The following is a 20,549-nucleotide window of genomic DNA, read 5'->3' on the forward strand; positions in this document are numbered from 1 at the left end:
AGAATCCATCCCATCTCACTGACATGAACAGCTGAGCCCTGTAGGGGATCTCCAACCCAACACAGATTAATAGGGCTGGTCCTTACAAGAGGAACAGCAGGAGGCAGTGGCAATTGATAAAAGCAGAAGGAGGAAATGGTTCCTCACCAAAGTGTTATTTCTGATTGGAGAGAGTCAAGTTACTCAGTGGGTGCTGTCTGGGGGGTGCAGGAGAGCCATGCAGGGAAGCTAAAGCAGGCTAAGAGATGAAAATGTTTCCTTAACAGTCCTAACAGCATGGGTTCAAAACAAGAAACACATGTCAGACTGCAACTAGAGAGCAGCTGAGCCAGCCCCAGCTCTCAGCTCTGCTGAGCGGGCACAGGGCTCCCCTGGGAGTTCAAGGGAAGCTAATGAGGAGGTGTCAGCAATTAGAGAGAGCCCACCCTCCCCTGGGATTCCAGGTTTATCATGGAGCAGCATGAGCAAAGATCTGGGTTAGTGATAGGAGGAAGCACGGGAAGCTGATACGGGCTGTCAAGGCTCTGCTCAGAGATGTGCATCAGATGCAGATGGGTGCACACTGTCACAAAGGGTGAGGTGATGGCATCCACTCACTTGCTCACCTTCTTGCCCTGCAGTCAAGATGTAGGAGGCTGCATTTTAGGAGATGCTGAGTCAGCCCAGATGAAAGATTTGGGGATGGCCTCATTAAATCTAGTAAATGCAACCCAGAAACATGCCACTAAGTCCTAGCAGATACAAAGCTTGGTCTGCAGCCCTTCTGCCATCCCATAGTGAGTCTGACTTTTGCACTGAGGCTCCTTCAGTGCAGTGAAAATATCGACAAAAATATGTCCTCTTCAATTATAAAAAGCTTTGAATAGAGTTGGCACAAACAGTGATTGTTTTATTTGACTGAACACAGCCAAAAACATATACGGGGGGGGGGGGGGGGGAGTGTGTGGACTTGGAAATGGGTGTCCCATGTCACCGTCAGAAAATCAAATGGGCTGTCTGTGATCTTAGCCTGCAATGTGAAATGGAAGTTTAAACAAAAAAACCTTTCTTCAAAAAGTAGGAAAAACAGTCTCCTAATGTGTGTTTGCAGAGCACCTAACACAGCCCTACAGCTGATACAGACACAAAAAGAAACCCTTTAATTCTGTGGCACAGGCTCTCAGGGATTTCCTTTTCTTCACCCTTCGCTGAGTTTCTGTGTGGCTTCCTTGAAGGGAACATGTAACCAGCTAAACCAGAACAAGCCTGGTTCATAAATGTAGTCTGGGATTGGCTAAATTGCAAGTTTAGAAAGAAGAAAAGCCACTAAAGCATTAAATCAATTCTTCTGTTTAAGAGTAAAAGCTTTGAGAGAGTAATTTATTTAGAAATTATTTGGACTGGGGATTTCCATTCATTAGTTGTGCTCTATCATGACAACCTAAGAAGAAAATCAATGAGAACAACCTTTGCGTTGGCTACTTAATAGTTTCTTGTGATAATGTAAGGTCATTACTGCATTCAGCGTGACTAAAATTAGATTGTCAGACTATTATGGAGGAGAGAATACTGCCTCCTATTTTAATGATCATAGGAACACTTTATGGTGTGAGCCATTAACTGCAGAGAGCACAGGTCAAAAGGGTGTCCCTGTACAGCACGTGGGGCCAAGCTTCACATAAAGCCAGAATAGCTATGTGCTGCTTGACTAAGACTGGAAAAGAATGGGGAAAGGGCTTTTCTTTTTCAGTTCAGCTATTTATAGAATCATAGAAACACAGAATCATCTAGGTTGGAAAAGACCTTTAAGATCATCAAGTCCAACCATTTCCCCAGGACTGCCAAATCCACTGCTAAGCCATGTCACTAAAGGCCTCATCTACACGGTTTGTGAACACTTCCAGGGATGGTGATTCCACCACTTTCCTGGGCAGGCTGTTCCAATGCCTGACTACCCTTGCAGTGAAGACTTTTTCCCTAATACCCAGTCTAAATTTCCCCTGGCACAGCTTGAAGCCATTTCCTCTTATCCTATCACTTGTTCCTTGGGAGAAAAGACCAGCCACCTCCTGTCTCCATCCTTCTTTCAGATAGCTGTAGCTAGAATCTGTGAATCTCCACTAACTGCCCTTTCCTTTGGCATTAGCTTTTCCAGCATTACTGAGAGCAAGTGGTCAGGATTCCCCTTCTATTCACTGCAGAAAGGAAATGCTGCCAGTCTGGGCCACAGGCAGGTTTTCCATGTCCTTTATTTGTCCTTAGATGTGAGTCACCTGCTCCATGAAGAACTCCCAACTTTTGCATCCCACAGCTTCCCCTCTCCATGGGTCAGCTTTTGTCTCCCTTGCCAGAGGAGAACCTGCAGAGCATCTTCTTCAGCTAGCTAATATATAGGGAAAAACTGCAAGGCATTGAGGCCACACTGTTTGTGTTACACTTGTGCTAGAAACTGTACTAATGCGACAAGGTAACAACAGATAGTGCCCTTGCTCAGCCCAAGATCTACGGCCAAGGGGATGGCAAGGGAAGAGTAGTGTACCACTCTTCCCTGGAATACTCCTTCATACCTGGGAACTGGGGGGAAGCCTATTTCCACCCTACAGCCATGTGGCAACGCCAAAACAAGGGACCAGGTGTCCATGTCCTGGTTGAACAGCCAGCCCAATGGAGGGTGCAGCTCCCAGAATATCATCCTGATCTGGCATTAGGCCAGTTCCTTTGTCACCAAGTCCCCCATTTCACAAAAGCTGTACAGTTAAACTCATGGCTCCTTGAGCTTTGCAGCCCCTTCAAAAGTATTTCTGTTAAAGGTTTAAGACCTTAAATGAGAAAATCTGTGAGTTTAAAGGATTTTTTGTTTCTGTAGTGATTGACTGAAATGAAAAATTGTTTATATGGTTTCTATTATGTGAATGGGTCTTTCTTAAGGTCCATTCATCTCAACACGGGTTCGAGACTGAAGAGGTGTGAGTTGGCTTATTGGTGCAAATACCTTTAAAATACAGATCAATGTGGATCTGCTTTTCAGAAAACTGGACACTCAACAGTAAAGCTGCATAACCAGAACCACCTGGAGGCAAAGGATTCATCGATGTACCACCCTTTACTGAAAGCCCTGATAAAAGAAAACAGAACTACTACATGCAATTGACAACGTGAACCCTGGGCACGAAAATCCATAGTCAGTCTGTAACCTAAATGGATGCAGTTTCTTCTTCTAAAAGCAATTATGTATTTGCTATCTACACACCAGTTTAACTGCCAGCATGAGTACAGTCAACAGAGAAAAATGATCTGGCTTCCAGTTCAAACTCTCTGTAGTCACCCAAAAACGTTTGCACCATTATTTGTTAATACACTGATATAAATGCTCAAATGAACAAATCAATGGTGATAATGAAACAAAACCTTTGTATTTCTAAATTGAATTGTGAAGGAAATCCAGCTAGACATAAGCATGTATGAATGGTTTAGTACAAGCTGCCTAAATTGGTCCATGAAAACTGTTAGGATTGCTACATGCCTGGGGTTATATGCCCATACTTTTCCTTGTCTTACATGGGATTGTGCTCCATGAATAGTTCTGAAGACAGGAAGACAGCTTGCAGAGCAAAGCCTTCTGTGGCATAATGTCATTGGAGTTTGGCTCCCTGAAAGAACACATTCAGAGGCAGATGCCAGCAACTGCTCACTGCTGCTGCTCTCTACATGCCACACATGCACGCTTGGAAACAAGGAGTTAGGTGACAATCTGCAGTGCAGAAGCCCTCAGTGATGAAAGATTGTAAGTGGTAACTGAGTACAGTGAGCAGTTTGCTCCTGGCAGTGATTTAAGTGACCTTCCTGCTCTGAAGGAGCTTTGGATTTAAGCTCCAACCAGATGAGAGTAATGAAACTCTTCAACCCCAGAACTCAGTGGCAATTAACTGTGTTATTCAGTACACACAACTGTGTACGTGTGCAACATAAATGTGTAACCTGGTATGCATATGTATATGCATATATTTCTTTTTTACTGATTATATCAACCAGTTTCTCAAGTTCAAATGCAGGGAGAATAAAAAGAACAGGTATTTTCAAAATAAGAAATACCCTGAAGTGAATTATTGTGCTGTGCAAAGTGGCTTCTCAACCCTTTGCTGTACCTGGTAGGGAAACCCAGACATTGCTGTTGAATAAAAATAGAGGTAGACAGTAAGTCCATTGTCAACAAATCAGTCTTGGAGGGAACCGGTGTGTAATGCCATCAGCTGCTGGTGGCTGCTATTTTGGTGATATAAATGCAGCTGGACAGGCTCAGGATAGAATGTCAGGCTTAGTGTGGCTTTTCCTTGCTCTGACAGTGCTTTATACCTTGGCCTACATGGTTAAATGCTTATTTTTTATGTTGGCTAGGAATGGGTAAGCATGTCTAGTTTCAATCCCCATGCGTACTTTGGCTTTCACAGTTCATTTCAGACTTCCTGAGTCCTGTTAAAAGAAATAGAACAGCACTTAAGGGCAAAAAAAAGAGTTAGGAAAAAGGACAGATTTCAAGAAGGGCAACGCAGTGGGAAATATGGACACTACAATCTTTGGATGCTGAGGTTGAGGATCTTTCAGCGGGGCTTATTTTCTAGCAGTCTGGAGCATCTGTCTTCTAAAAACCAAGCCTCATCTGTGCTGAACAGGGCACGATGCAGAGATTGCACACTAGAGCTGGGTGACTGCATCCCAGCAGCAGAAATGACTGAAGGAGGCCCCAACATGCTGCACGTGCACAACACAGCCAGTTAGCCCATACACCCATCCCAGTTAACACAGCCACCCTTACACCTGATCCTGGGAAGTATCACTGCACAGCACTGTCCCAGACTTGCTCTCAGCCCATACGCTGCAAAAGAGACAGCTGAAATTACTACTTCAAAAATTTATCTAGAGAAAAAAATGACTAAAAGTTAAAATATCTTGGAAAGAAACACACAGATGTCTACAGCAGGGGATAAAAAAGGCTTTGATCCTTTTTGTACACCTACAGATGTTCAGGTTGAGCTTGAAAAGTCCCCAACTCCACATGTATTACTTGTACCTAGCTGAGAGTTGGTACTCTTGTAAAACAGATGCAAAGGCTGCTTAAACTGAACATCTGACTTCTATACGGTAAAATCTGAGATGAGATGGCTTCTATGTAAGCTAAATGTCTGATGATTCTGAACTCACTGGAGTGATCAGTGGGGCTCACAAGTAATTTTAAATGACTGAATCACAGGAAGGTTTGGTTTGGAAGTGCTGGAGGGTCTGTGAGCTGCCCATCCTCTTCTGCATCGTCATAAGCCAGGGCAGCTGTACAGAAATTTAGGTGATTCAAAGCCTCCTTAAACTGCTGTTTTCCCCCTTATTTTTCCAGAGAAGATGGAGTGGGGAAGATACAAATCCAGTTGCATTGCTGAATAGAGGTTGTTTCTTACTTTCCAAAGGTGTCAAAAGCACAAACACCGCTAAGGAATAATGGGCAGACCCTTGTGAAAGTTAAGTGTGTTTGCTGACAGGGTACATTGCTAAGGCTTGTGGCAACCCTAGAAGTTAATTTAATGCTTTTTTTTTAAGAAACAAGCCTTTTTTCCACTTTTTTTTTTTTTTTAGTGGAATAAAGAATTATTTTTGAGGATTAGCTGGGGAATAGGAGCTGGAATAGAGCTCAGGACATCTGAATTCCATTTCCTGCTTTATTTGCTGCAAGATTCTCCCCAAAATCACTTCAGTTCTCTCTCCCCTTTCTTGTCTAGACAGCAGAACACCGAAGGCAAGGGCTGCCTCTCCCTCTGGGTGAAATCTGGTCTGACTGAAATCAATAGCAAAATGCTCACAGGATGCAGCCCCAGCATCACCAAAGGCAATGGCAAAATTCACATCAGCTTCAGTGGGGTCTGAATTTTACCCTATGTGCCTAATTTAACAGGGCCTTTACCTCAGCTGGGGTGTGAGATGCCCCGTAATACAAATAATGGTATTTATAACATACCTCTCACACACACACAGAGCTCTCAGTGTGGGGAACGTGACAAAGAACAGAGCTTCTGCCCAGCAAAGCTTCCAGCAGCAAGGCACGAATGGATAAATTATAGGAGAAAATAATAGCGACAGGTACCATCTAGGCAAGAGAAAAGCAGCATGTGGTAATTGGAGCTGGAACGCTTCAGCTGTTTTTCAAAAGCTCTCTGAAGGAGGAAAAACAAAGGCTGGGCAAAGCTAGAGAGGCTATTGCAGGCTTGTGGGTGGTAAATAAACTGTCTGGGGCTGTTGAGTCAGGTTTAGTTTTGAGTGAAATATTGCAGGGGTTGAGAAAACTCTCAGCAACAAGGGTTTCTAATGAAAATCTTGACAGACTTTTAATGATAAAAGTGCTCTAGGGGGTTGTAATAAAAAGGTGAAGCGCATAACATTTTGGGCTGTCCTGCCTGCTCAGCGCTTTTGCCCTGACAGATTGAACTTTAGCAGTTCGATTCCCAGCCTGAAGTGTTGCCAGGACAATATCGCCTCCACTCCTCAAACATTTGCTGTGTGGTTTTCAAATACCAGGCAATAGCCAAGGGCAAATGGCATGCAATCCATTTCATCTTTTGTAACACCTCAGACCTCATTGCCATGAGTAGTGAGAAACCTCTTTGGTGCTGGGCTCAATGTTGTCTCTTCTCTTGCCAGGGGACACTTGAACTGGCTCCAGCTGGACCGCCGGGTGCTGGAACATGACTTCCCCAAGAAGTCAGGACCGGTTGTTTTGTACTTTTGTGTCAGGTAAGTGCAAGCCCTTCCCATGGGATGCAGCTATGGATAACCTGTTCCCTAGAGGGCAGGAAATGAGGCTGTTGGTTTCTCATGCTGTAGAAAGACCCATGGACAAACAAACCTTTTAAAGTGGTTTCTTTTGAGCTCTTTGGCTTTGACAACTCTTCTCACGCAAGTGTAAATAAGTAGTAGCCACACTACTACATGACTGCTACACGCCCATAGCTGGCCACAGAGAAACCTTGTATGTGGGCAAGATCAGACATTCTGTGTTTACGTTTTATTTTGGGGGTTTGAACTCCTGGAATGTCCAAGCTGGGTAGGGCTGCAGAACAAAGACTTCTTAAACACTTCCTTGCCAGTGAGCCATCCATCTCCTGTGGATTGTGCCCAGGGTGTGGGTTATGTCAGGAATCAAATTAATCCCAGCATAGCTCTGTTGTATTTGCCTCCTGGACTCAATCATGTAATGAATTACCTGCAAATAGCAAATGATGGCATTTGTGGCAACCAGTTGGCTTCTGCGTGGGCGTAGAAGATATTCACGGACAGGACTACAAAGGTTTTAATGAAGGTCATGGCAGTGTGGGGGAATTTCTCTCCATCTGGGAATTTTGCAAGGAATTGTTTAGTATTTGAAATCCGCTAGAAGCTGCTCTTGTATACTCCAAGCATTTTTGCCTCCAAGGGAGATATATTCTTAGAAGACAAATGTGCTGCTGCAGTTTTAAAACACCCAGAGAGAGGCTGGAGGTTAGGATGGCATATGTACAGAATTAAGTTGAGGGCTTTGACTTACTTTTAATGGATAGCTCACGTCTAGAAGTAGCTAGTGCAGTGTTACTGTGTCTTTTCCAGTCAGCTTTTCCGCCCCAGTGTTATATTACATCTGACATCTCACTCATTCATTCCATCCTACCCACAAAAAATGAAGACCTACTTTTGAGTTTCTTCTCCTAAGTTAAGTTTTTTCCCCCTGCATAGTGATTGTCATTCATTTAACTTCAATTACAAGGGAGGTCTCTCAAGAGAAGAGACTCTTTTTTCTGTTATGACCACATATTTAGTGGTGGAGATATTTTAGGACAAATCAAGGGTGCACAAAGCCTCATGACTGCAGGACTGGCCTGCTTCCTCCCGGGAGAAGAGCTTTTAGTCTACTTTTAGGGTTCTTCAAACCATAAGGGTAGATTCAGCGAGAGATGCACTGAACATTTTCAGTGTATACAATCCAGATCCACCTGTGCTTAGAACTACACAAAACTGTGGGTGCAAAAGACTTTTAGGCAAATTTAAAAGAGAAAAACACTAACTAACTCATTAAGGACATAAGAACATGTAGCTCTGTTATCAAGCATCTTGCCTAGGGACCAAGTTTTCCATGCACGGGCAGGGATCCCTTGGAAAGCAGGAAAACCTCTGACTGAGGAAGAGCCAAATACAGATTTTAGGAGTGATGAACAAGTAAAAGCTGGTGCTACTGAGCCACTCTCATGTTCATTTTAAAGACCACTCAACAAGCATAAATATTGCCATCTGTATTGTTTTATGAGAGTTGGCAGCACAGTGGAGACAACTTCTCTCAGGATCTTAGCCAAGAGACAGTCCATTAGGACTACGGATCCACAAAACAGTAAATGAGTGACCTCTCCTGTTCCAGAATTGCAATCCACAGGGAAATCCATAGGGGAAAAGTCAGTATTCAGCATCTGAAAGGTCAGTGTGTAAAAACAGACTGATTATGGGATTATGCTCTTATTTGTGGTAGCAATGAGTGGATTGTTACACTGAGTTACAAACTGAATTGGATGGGAAGGCCAGATGCCTCAAGCATTATGAATGGGCATTAACTTATCATGGCTTTTCTACTGTGTATTTCCCCTGTTTATGTCAGACACTGGCAAGAAGTTGAAAAAGTTTCCCAGCATGTAAAGAGTTCCCATGTCCGTCCCCAGATCTGCCAGTGGGAAAGAAAGTGGAGAAGAAAGCAATTCCAGCCAGCTGGCTAAAGTTGGAAAGGCCTCACATATCTGTCACCCAGCAGTTTCAGTTCTGGGTTGGCAGCTAAAGCAGGGGCTGAAGGAAAGGTTGTGAAGAGACCCAATTATGCAGTCCACACCCATACCATAAACTGAAGGTTTCCTCTTCCCTGCTGCCATGAGGTGGAAAGCAGAGGTAACTAATGCTGTACCATACCTCACTACAAATGTGCTGGGTGCCCGTGACACCTATTATATCATTGCTAAAGGCTTGCCTGTGTTTGCAGATACCTTTCTTGCATTACCTCTCTCAAGCATCACAGCTGACAAAGATGAAGTTGGTGCTGGGGGTCCTAATTGGTGAGATAGTAACACAAGTGACTGGATGTGCCAGACGTTCATTACAGAGAAATCTGTTTACTGTACCAGGATTTAGTAATCATGTGGGTTTTTCCCTCTAGTTGAAGTAAATGTACAATTCAACCACACTGGGTAATGACTGGAGACATGAAGCTTCAGGCAAGAACAGTAAATTGCAGTTTGTGAAGAGGAGACGCTACAGAGGAACCATTTTCACCTTTTATGTGACCATCAGAGTGTTTTTTACCCTTACCATGCCTGCAGCAATGTTGATGGGCAGCATGCCCACCAAGGATGCCACAGTTTTTAGGTTCCTCCAAAAGTACATCTAAAGGGACGCATGTTTTTTTAAGTAAAGGCTTCTTGGAAAAATCATGCTTCAAAGAGGAAGTTTCACAGGCTTTAAGGAATTCTCCTCCCTTACTTAAATCTCTGTAGCACTGTTGAAGCTTTGTCTTTTGACACATATTTCCTTGGGGTTGAACATTGATGTCTAGTGTCTTTACTTCAAAGACCAAAAATTTCACAGTGCTGTGTCAAAGAAGGAGGATTTTGTTAGTATGAGTTCAGAAGAAATTGCTTCTGCCCTTGTACACTTGCACAGCTAACTGAAGCCTCTCTGACTTCAGGTTGACATCTAGTGCTTCTCTGGAAGCTGAGAACAACAGGAATGTAGGAAGCAATCAGAACTGCTTGTGCAGCCCCATGGCTGTTGTCGTGCTGTTGTCATTTTATAAGACTCTGCTAATAATCCATTTACATTGCTTTAGAGCAATACATGAAAGCAAGAGGAGTGCCCTGTGTCTTGCAGGAGTGGTGGGATGTCTGGCAACTGGATGGGAGTGATGTTAGTTCTCATCTTACAACTAGCTTCTGCAGGTGGCTTTCTAAAGCCCTGGTTGCTTGGTTGTTGGTGGAACAGGTTCATCGGCATCTGCCAAGACACAGCTAAAGCCCAGGAGAATCAAAGGACAGGGAGGAAGGAAGGAAGGATTGCTTGATCAGTTGTTTTTACAGAGGTGTTTTGAGACCAAAAGAGGACAGCAAAACTGTACTGGAAAAGGACAGGAACCTAAGTAAAGTGTGGAGAAACAAACAGCAAGTAGGTCAGAAGGGTTCAGATAAGTGTTGTTATACTTCTGGCAGGGAGGAAAGCATTTTGCTCTGATTCACACAGCCAGGAGAAGGAAGCCAAAGTTACTCCCTGCATGTAAATCTTTGAGGTGAGAGGACCAGAGCATAGACACTGTTTGTTCATAGAAAGCAAAGTCGACCAGGCTTTGCAGTGAATTCTCATCCTCAAACAATGGCCTTGTGGGATTAGCAATCCTTAGCTAGGGAACCACCAGCATGGGGCTCATCTCTTTCTCTTCTGGGTGCTTGTCATGCTGTTATTTTATATGAACAAGCTTAGCAAATAAAATTCACTTTGCTGGTGGAACTTTTCCCAGGAATGGATATATGTGTTCTGAGGGTAGCTCCACCAGCTGAATAGTGACACCTCATCGCAGAAGTCGTCACGCTAAATCAGAACAGCTCTCACATGGAAAGGCTTTTCTTTCAGAAAAGCTTGGAAAAAAATGTGAAATAAATCCTCAGTACTCAAATACACTGTGGGGCAGAGTTTGTATCTATGGCCCAGCAGTATTCCCACAAAGGAATGCCTGTGTTCAGCAATGCCTGGCATGTGTTGATATGTGCTGGCTAGGATGGAGTCAGCAAGAGAGCCATGGGGGTTCAGGACTCTCAATACTGAGGCCAGAGATTTTGCCAGGTTACCACAGTTACACAAAGTGGCCTTAAATAAGAGACCAGAACTGAAACACAGAGTGAAAAGCTCATGTGTGTCATTGCCCCTTTTGACCTGAAGGAATGTGGCTCTTCATGCACCAGCAGTACTCCAGGTCTGAGGCAGATGTCTTGAAATGGGACTGACTACACCAAGCCCGAGATGTTCACCTCATAGACAGTCCTATATCAGGGCTAATTAGTGCAGCTTCCCTGTATAAACACTGGAAAGAAATAGGCACCCTTCAGAAACAATTCACCTGACTTTTCTCGCAAGTAACAAGCGATAAGAGCAGAGGAAATGGCCTCAAGCTGCGCCAGGGAAGGTTTAGATTGGCTATTAGGAAAAATGTGTTCACTGCAAAGGTTGTCAAGCACTGTAACAGGCTGCCCAGTGAAGTGGCAGAGTCACCATCCCAAGAGGTATTTAAACGACGTAGAGATGGGACACTTGGGGACATGGTTTATTGGTGGATTTGGCAGTGTTGGGGCAACGGCTGGACTCTGAAAGGTCTTTTCCAACCCAAACAGTTCTGTGATTCTACTTCATATTTTAGATGACTGCTTCAGAATTCGGTAAGTTTCAGTCTAAGATATCTACATCTCTTCTCTGACCTCAGACCTCTGCTCAGATGTAGGCATCTACGTTGTAGCTACCTCTTTACACCTGATGAATCCCCTCTGTGCACATCAAAGGCAGCCTATAAATTCAGATTATGATTTCAGACAGGGCTGGTACAGCCAGAGCTGAGGAGGCATTTCCCGTCCAAGGCTTTGCCTGACTACCTGGATGGAACTGGACCAGATTTCAGCTGCTAATGAGGCCTTATGCTATTTTAGTTTTCCAGCCCTCCTTTATAGCCAGACTTTAAACCAGTATTCCATCAGAAAATGACTAATGTTAAAAATAACAGAAGCAGGAGATCATTTGGAAGCAGCTGACTGTGGAAGGGAGACAGTGGTTCCTAATATGGATTGTTGGTAGAGCTAGATGGACCTTACAACTTGTTGATGAAATACACATTGGCCAGAAGACACGTAAGGGGTGCAGAGTAATGACATCCTGCTCCCAGCTCACCATGTTTGTGTGCCACTCACTTCCACTCAGCTTCACTTCTTTCCAAGAAATTAGATTAGGGGATGGTGATGACAGCAGCCTGCTGCAGCAGGAAGAGCAGGGTAGAGCCACACTAAATTAACCAGAGCAATTTATTCGTCTTGCACATAATGGGATGTGTTTCTCCATCCACAGTTTTCCCCACCAGACAGGGGTATGTGGCACTCCACTGCTTTGCTCCAGGCAGGGAATGAGGAATCGCCAGCTTCTCATTCTCCCCTCGGAGGAGGGAGAAAGAGCAGCCTTCTCGCTGCCCACAGTGTGAGATGAGGGTTTACAGGAACTGGGGAGAGAGGCCAAAGTCGATTATCAAATACATTCATTTTGCAGCCAGGGGAGAGGGAGAGAAGTGGCAGAGTTTGCTCTCACCCATGGATATGCTTCATCTCACCTGCTAGCACCCAGGAGAAAATGCTGGGGGAAAATCATATATACACAAATTGCTCTGCTCTTCTCTTGTCAGCTGCAGACCCCTCTGCAAAGGGGAACTGCAAGGACAGTCCCACTTTATAGTGGAGCTTGATCACTCCAGGGAAGTTCAGGGCACTGACCTGAAATGTTTCAGCACCTCACGGTGCTCCATCCTCATCCTTGTGGCTGGCCATCTCTTTGCTGAGCTCCTTCCAGCTCCCTCACCCTCTCTCACTTACCAGTACTGAGCCAGTAACTCCTCACACCAAGCTCCCAGTCAATTTATGCTACATGTAAGGGGAGACAAAAAGCCATGTGCTACTCACATTATATCTGTACAGCTCCATGTACTTCTGGGGTGCTGTAGAAATAGAAACAACAACAAAAAATCAGAACATTAAACCTGAGTTTTAATCAATCCAGTCCAACCAAGCTGCTTTCAGGGGTCAACACAGTCTGGCAAAACTGTGCCATAACCCAGCTGTCTGTGTACAGTGTGTGTTTTACCGGTTGGTATAGGTTAAGCAGGAAGATCCCAAAAGCCAGCATCCCTGCAAACCCCCTCCTCCCAGCCAGCCCCAGTGTATAAATACAGCTGCTCAGACCTTGTTTGTGCTGGAAGACAATTTATTGCAGCCTTCTCAGGGTGGCCCCCTGCTCTGTTCACCCGGGAGAAGGTGTAATAAATTGCCTGCGGGGAGGCTTTGCTCCTCAGAGTCTCTTTAGAGATATGAGAAACTTCTGTCCAGTTGGAAGATTTACTTGTGTGAAAACTGACCTTTGCTTGATGAAGGGAACTAATGGGGCTCTGCTACTTAGCACACAGCTCTGAGCTAAGCCATCCATTACATACACATCTTAATAGCAGTCTGGCTCTTGAGTCCCATAACATCATTTCTGTTTTCTGCTTAACTAGGAATGTATTTGTATAAGTGAGCTGCATTTAGAGAAGGGGAGAAGTTGGTTTTGCCACTCAAGGGAGGAAAAAGCATCATTCTGAAAATGTATTGGTTTGAGCCACATTTTGAATGTGTTGATGCTGGCAGCATTGTCTTGTCTAATTTGGGGAAGCATTTAGAGAGCATGATAGGTACTATGCAGAAATGATGGATGCTGTCAGTGTAGGATTTGTACCTAATTTGGATCAAGCAGCACTAACTATGTCAGTGCCTACACACAGATTCTCTGACTGGGTCAAAGCCATGCAAGACATTCTTTCTATTTTTACTTCAATTTGTGCATTTGCACCTTACACCAGTGGGTGCGATTTGCTGTCATCAGAGAAGCAAGCAGAAAGGTCTATGAGGGGTCCCATCACTGTGGCATCAAAGGAGTAGAACCAGTGAGTAAGTAAACCCCATGATGGCTTTCACTGCCAAATCACACCTTCCTGTGGTGGACTGGATGGAGGGACTTCTAAACTGGTTTAAGATCCTCAAAAGAAAGGTGCTCTACAAATACTGAAGGATGGTGTTAGGCAAGACATTGTACCCATCGAGTTACCTCTAATAGCCAACATGTCACTCTTGGTAAAGGATCAAAGAGCAGGTGCTCAGGAGGGTGTGGGGAAATTCTCCTGATGACTGAGGAGGGAGAGGAGGAGAGGAAGGCAGCATGCTGCTGTGATCCAGTCACTGCTCTTGCCTCACACTTGGCACAGGCAACCACATCACTCCAGGCCAGGAGGAGATGCAACAGTCATTTTGTACAATGATGCACTTCTCTGGCAAGCTCAGCTCCACAGGGCATTTCAGGGTGCAGTGGTTTGTGGAATATATTGACCTGGCTTGATGCCTTTATGGCTTGGTCAAGCCTGGTTCCCCAGCTGGTGAGAGGACAGGGGACTCCCTGCACTGAGGTCAGTGCCTTTCCAGATGGTGCTTGACGCTGTAACCAAATATTAGGGAGGAATGTCTCTGTATTGCCACCTTGATTCCTTCCCTTCTCTGTGTCAATACTGGAGCAGTTTGCAGTTTGTGAAAACTCTCAGGATATACAGCCTGGAAGAGAGGAAGAGAGCTGGTCTCTATATATTCCTAAGCAGATGTCTTAGTATTTTGTATATGGAGAAGCTGAGGCATAGAAACACATGGTTTCCCAGGAGTTCTGTGGGCCAGCCTCTTACAAACACTGAGTAAAATGGACAGCTTCACCTTTATATGGTACAGTACAGTACAGTTCGTGGGAAAGAGAGAGGGAACAGGGTCAGGTGAAAAAATATCCACAGCTTTTCTTTTATTGTTAGCTGTAATTCCCTGTCTTCCTGGAATTACATTCACCTCTAGTTTTGTGGCTTATTTGCAATGAGGTAAAAGTTGGCATAGGTCTCTCTTCCTTGTCCTGTCCCCTGTATACCAATCCCAGGTGCTGGGTGAGGGCAGCCTGAACATGGCACAAGTACAGGGGACAGGGCATGGGATCAGAATCAAAATAAATGCAGAAGGTGAGGTAAATGGAGCTTTCTTAGCATGGCTTATTCTCATTCCTGGCTGATAACCTAACAGGCCAACTATTTAGGATGACCACTGTCTGCTTTAAGTGTCAGCACATGAAAGTGTTCACCCATGACTATTAGCAAACAGAGCTGGAACATAAAAGGAGCTCTGCAGCCTAAGCTGCTCAGAATACTCATTTAGCATGAGACACTGGACATAATGACATCTACATTTAAGTCCATTATACCGATACATGTAATTTTTCTTCTCCTGGTTAGCAAATTGCCTCATATTTTTCAAATTATCTTCTGAGGTTTTGAATGACATGGTGAGGGATAATGAGCCAGACCCCAGGATGGATGAGGCACAAAAGGGGTCTTCCCCCTTATGCATCGCTTTGTAATAAAGAAGTAAAAGGCAGCTGGGAAGGACATGGGAGACACCCCTGCCCATTTCAATCCTTTCTCCTGTGTTTGAGTGCATTTCCCACCTAAAGCAGGAGAAAATATTGGGGAATGTGACTCCCCACCAAAACAAAATCCTTCTTCTTCATTCTGACTTTGTCCATGAAATCCGATTTTCCCCTTTATTTTCCTTTTTCATGGGAAAAATAATGTTTTCACCAGGGGAAAGAAGAGCCTTTTGGGATTGTTATTCTGGAATTTTTCTCATTTCCTAGTCTTAATAGGCTGAAGAGGGTTGTTTTGCTTCCCTGCATAGAAGCAGTATCACAGGGCTGGGGCGAAGGTACCCCCCTTGCCCATATTGAGGCCCCAGCTCCTGCCCTTTGGAAAAGGCAGGAACTCACCCAAAAATTCATTGCCACAGTGTTATCAGTCACAGTCACCTTGATCAGCATCAAACACCCTCAGTGCCATCCTTGGCCTCCCCATCACTGCCAGGTACTGCTCACCTCTGTTTTGCACCATAGCACTACAATGGGAGTTTTGGAGTGCTTCTTTTTCGTGAAAAAAAAATGGTTGTGTTGTTGGATAAAAGCCTTTTGGACCAGCTGGGTCCTACCAGAGTCAAACTTCACAAGAAGTAGGATGATATCACTGCCCCAGGACAGATATACACCTGAAGCAGACAAGACATCCATTTGCTGTGGCTATGTTTTGAAACATCATTATGCTGAAGATCACAGTGAAATAGTTTTAACATTTGGCAGGTTCTGCCTTCAAATAAACTCATAGGTTGTGATCTCAAATGCTATGACAGTATATTTGCACAGTCAGGAAAGAGACGGCTCAGAGCCTGGTCCCTGGTAGCTGATTGATGGCCAAGTTCAGGCTGATGAGGTACGTCTGGGGCTGGGTGTTAGAAGCAATGTTCATCATTTTTTATTTGACAGTTTCTTTTGGTGATTAAGCACCTTCACAACACTGCTAAATTAGCCCATCTGCGCACACACACAACTGGGCTTACATAAGGGGCTGGCAGTAGCAGCAAGGGATTCTCCATGTCCTAAAGAACCAGTTATCAAACTGGTGAGTCCAAGGCATAGTCAGGCATTTACCCTGTTGCAGTTCAGAAGTAGGCCTGTGTATAACACAAGGGAGAGATTACAATAGTGCCAGCTTCCCATCACCCAAGGATCGGGATTTTCCACAGCTGCTTCTCACAGGCACCTCCGTATAAATGTCTGTGCTTGGCTGGTTACAATGGGAATTGCCATTCATCACGGCAGGAGGGGGCTTAAGCTGTCTCAGAGCAAGTTGTCAGTTAAGCAACGCTTAATATAGAGCAGTACAAGACATGGCTTCGCAGCTAAAAAGCCTTAAACATTTCAGATGTAGCATCTTCCAAGCTACCTTCTGCAGTACTCATTATTATTTTCCTACTGCTGAGATCCCTACATCCTGAGATGCCCAGCCAAGACAGGCACTTTGTGTTCATTACCCAGTGTAATATTCACTGGTCTATTTAATTAAAGCTTAGAAAATGTACTTGATGAATTAGAAGTTACCAGGTGTGGGAAGGGAGGGGGAATGCAGAAATAGATTAACATTGGCTGATCTTTTCAACTGTTTGAAAAATTATTTCTTTGGGTTTTACACTCACAAAGCCTTGTGGGGTGTTCCCCCTTCTCACGGGTACCTCATTTCTCATAGCAGCAGTTGCTGGCTACCAAGGAGCCTCTCTTGTAGGAGCTGCTTGAGGCTGTGTTGCAAGAGGTCTAGCAGAGCTGAAGTGTCAGACACATTGCACTGCCCGTTTCTCCTTCCAGCCCATCCATTATTCCCTGGATCTATCAACTTCACACCACATGGAGGAATGCTGCTCTCAGGGGAGTCCTCAACGGAAATCTGAGAGTTGCCCCTTATAAGTGATCAGCTTGAAACATGCTGCAAGAAAGGGCTTAAAAGCTTAACAGGCAAAACAGGCAGAGGAAGGCAGTTGAGGGAGGAGTATTTCCCAAACATAGCCCAACAGCCCCAAGCAGCTAAACGATTTTCTGAAGGTCATCAAGGAAACCTGTGTCCGAGTCAGGAATTCAACCCAGATTTTTTTGCTTGGTTCATTGCCTTAGCAGCTGGATGCTTCTGCCTGCCTCCTTAGTCACTGACATTGGCGATTGTGAAGTGCTGTTTCCTTTCCTTAAGAAGGGGAACTAACAGGAAGAGGTCTGACAGACAGTCAGGATCAGTGCATAGAATGTGTCTTTCCCTTCCCCCTTCTGTGAATTCAGGGGAGCCTGCTCCAGTTCGGGTTTTCCAAGCTTGCCACACAGAAAATCCCACAGGAGTTCTCTGCAAATCTGTTTTAAGTAGCACCATTTCCCTGGTGGACATGGTTTGCATTTGTCTGGGTGCATGTGTGCGAGGCGGTAGCTCCCCAGCACACTCTTCATTCTGGGGATCACTTGAGAACTGGGCTTTCTTTGTGAAGATGGAGAATTATGTGCAGGCTCTGTGCTCTGAGAAACTCAATCTTGTACAGAAAATGATCTGTTCATGTGTGTCTATGTGGAAAGCCCTGGGAAAGATCGTAGCAGCCATAAGAAATGCAATATTGCCCTCTAGTGATGGTGAGGATGGTCTCGTTTGATCTGAGGAAACAAAAAGCTTTCTGGGATTAAAAACTGAAATAAATGTTCCTGTTTTCTTCTGACCGGGAATTAAAGATCCTACTGTGACAACTTGGAGAGCTCTGGTAGTGGTGATAAGCAGAGGAGGTTCTTCAAGACTCACAGAATGTGAAAAATTACCCTTTTCCTCCACGAATTCAGCAGATGGAAAGCCAGCTGCACTCAAGAGAACAGATCTAGTAAGAAGGCTTTCAGTGCAGCACTGTTTTTGCATTTCTAAAGCCCAGTGTATTTTTACTTGCCAAAAAAATGAGAGAGAGGTGGTTTTAAAGACAAGAGGTGAAACACAGTAGAAACCAAGGAAAGAACCATAAGACCATGTTGTGCTTCGTGATCCCTACATTCAAATGTGGGGGGGGTTAATTTGGGGTTTATTTTTATGTCTCATTTGAACTCTCCTGGAGGGGTAGAAGAGGGAGATGACAATAGTAGGAGCTCCTCAGCAGATGAACATGAGCTCAAAATGTTCCTGTCACTCCAGTGAGCATGAAGTTGGTTTTATCTGTCAGGAAATAGACTGTTCTGAAGAGCCTTCAGAAGACATTTATGAGCACTACAAAGCTTTGATCTTTACCCCTAAGAAGGTTATATTTAAGGCCCTTGATTCTGCAAATAACTCAACCTGGGCAATCCCTCCAGTGCTAGTGTGAAGCCCCAGGAGTGCCAGCAGGTCTCTGAGCTCCACTCCCAGGGTCAGGGAATACGGTTTCCCTGTAACTGGACCCTGCATCTCAACCCATGTTGCTAAGGCATCTTATTCTTTTAAGTTCCTGATGCAGACAGCATTTCTCTGGCACCTTCCCTATTCTAATTGCCTCTGACAAGGCACAGTAGTACTGGAATTTATGTAAGGAACATTGCTGCCATAGTAGTGCGACTTAAAGATCACTGTAAAGATGGGGGGGGGGGCAGACAGATGTGGTTTTTTCTCTACTTAAAACACAAAGAAAAATTCACTTTAATCACTCACTGAACCTATCCAGGCTTTCTCTGTTACTACTGGAACTCACAACACACTTATATGTAAGAATCAGTCATTAACTGACAGTATCCTGAGGTTTTTTCCCCAGAAAGGTCTTAAGGCAGAATTAGGAGCTGGGAGTCAATTCAGGCCAGTGGTAAAACTCTCATGGTGTCCACTGACAAAGGATCAAACCTTCAAAGTGGGCAGGACATGGAGTACTGAATTAATTCATACATATCACGGGCTTTCAACATAATTACAAATATTTGGGTAATCAGCCAATGCAAAAGGGTGGGTTTTTCTGACATTGAGGGTTTGGGCTTTCTACTGAGCTCTGAGAAGTCATCTCAGCTCAAATAAAACCAGGTTATTGGCACCCCCAGGATCACTACTCACAGTACTGATACATTACACACGGTCCTTAACTATTGCTGTTTGAGTACTCTGCAGCCATAGCTGTTATGTGCTGGCTACTGAAATATGTAGAGAAACCTTTATAAAACTTGCCTTATGCAGAGCTGATGTGGACAGGAAAGGAACCCAAAATTGGGTTTTTTTCCAGTGAATTTGTACAAGATGCAGGTCAACAGCACAGAAATGGGCAAGTCAGGTAAAGGAGTGAAGGAGAAACGCCAAAACATGACAGAGGGGAGTTCACAAGCAAATAATCATAAAGGATTATTTGAAGCTTTCAAACAAAACAAAGAATCATTTAGAAACTAAATCACCCACCTGATGACCCAGTCCCTCTGGGGGGTGGTGACTGAGCACATCCTGAAGCACTCACAAGCCTTTCACCACCATAAGCAAAGAAACTTCATTTTTAGTATTCTCATCACGACTCCACTGACCACATTTTTCACACAATGACTGTGTTTTCTTGTTTTGCCCGAGTTCTCCCGTGTCTCACCTTTCTTCCTTTCCCTTTCAGGTTCTACATTGAAAGCATCTCCTATCTAAAGGACAATGCCACCATTGAGCTGTTTTTCTTGAACGCCAAGTCCTGCATCTACAAGGTAAGGATTCGGGAAGCTCTGGGTGTCACCGGGGTTGGCTGAGACACCTGAATCTGCTTTAAGTTCATGATGGTTGAACACAGAATTCAAGGTACAACCTCCTCTTCCCTCACTCCTGTCTCTGCACTCAGCATCAGTTTCCACGTCAGAGAGATGTTCTGAGGTAAAACAAGCCTGGAAGTAACCCTTGTGGTTGGCAGGAGGGAATCTGCAGCTGCTAAAATTATAAACTGTCTTGCTCTTAAGAGGAAATGGCCGGGTTTGTGTTAAATGAGCCTGCTGCTGAGGCGCAGGGCTCAGTTAGGGGCTCCCGCCCGAAGAGGGCGGCAGTGTCTGGGGCGCGGGCGCCATCTTCTGGGCTAGCATGGGGAGGGGGGGAGGCTGTGAAAGTACGTGTATGTGTGCAAGGGAGGGTGAGTGTGCAAGGGAGGGTGAGTGTGCAAGGGAAAGGTGACAGTGCAGGAGGTGGTGTGAGTGTAGGAATGGGGGTGGGTGCGCGGTGCCGAGTGTGTGAGGGGCGTGGGACTGGATGTGGGACTGTAACTGGGAGTCTGTGTGCCTGTGTGCCTGTGTCAGGGTGCTCAGGATGCGTATGGCTGTGTGTTTGTGACAGGGTGAGTCAGAGGTTGCGGGAGTTCTTGTAA

The 20,549-nt window shown here is 44.7% G+C and overlaps 1 protein-coding gene across 5 annotated transcripts in view; it reads left to right on the plus strand.

Annotated features, from left to right (window-relative positions):
* The window catches only part of FRMD4A (FERM domain containing 4A), a 380,270-nt gene that overhangs the window by 280,257 nt on the left and 79,464 nt on the right, over positions 1-20,549 (plus strand). For all 5 annotated transcript variants that reach the window (XM_057422479.1, XM_057422480.1, XM_057422478.1 and 2 more), the window contains 2 exons: positions 6,661-6,753; positions 19,821-19,905. In XM_057422479.1, the coding sequence (XP_057278462.1) occupies positions 6,661-6,753; positions 19,821-19,905 (178 nt within the window). The remainder of the gene's footprint in view (positions 1-6,660; positions 6,754-19,820; positions 19,906-20,549) is intronic.

This window comes from Pezoporus wallicus, unplaced genomic scaffold, assembly GCF_028554395.1.
Source record: "Pezoporus wallicus isolate ANWC-B61680 ecotype Strahan unplaced genomic scaffold, APGP_CSIRO_Pwel_v1 contig_3058, whole genome shotgun sequence".
Taxonomy (NCBI): Eukaryota; Metazoa; Chordata; class Aves; order Psittaciformes; family Psittacidae; genus Pezoporus; species Pezoporus wallicus.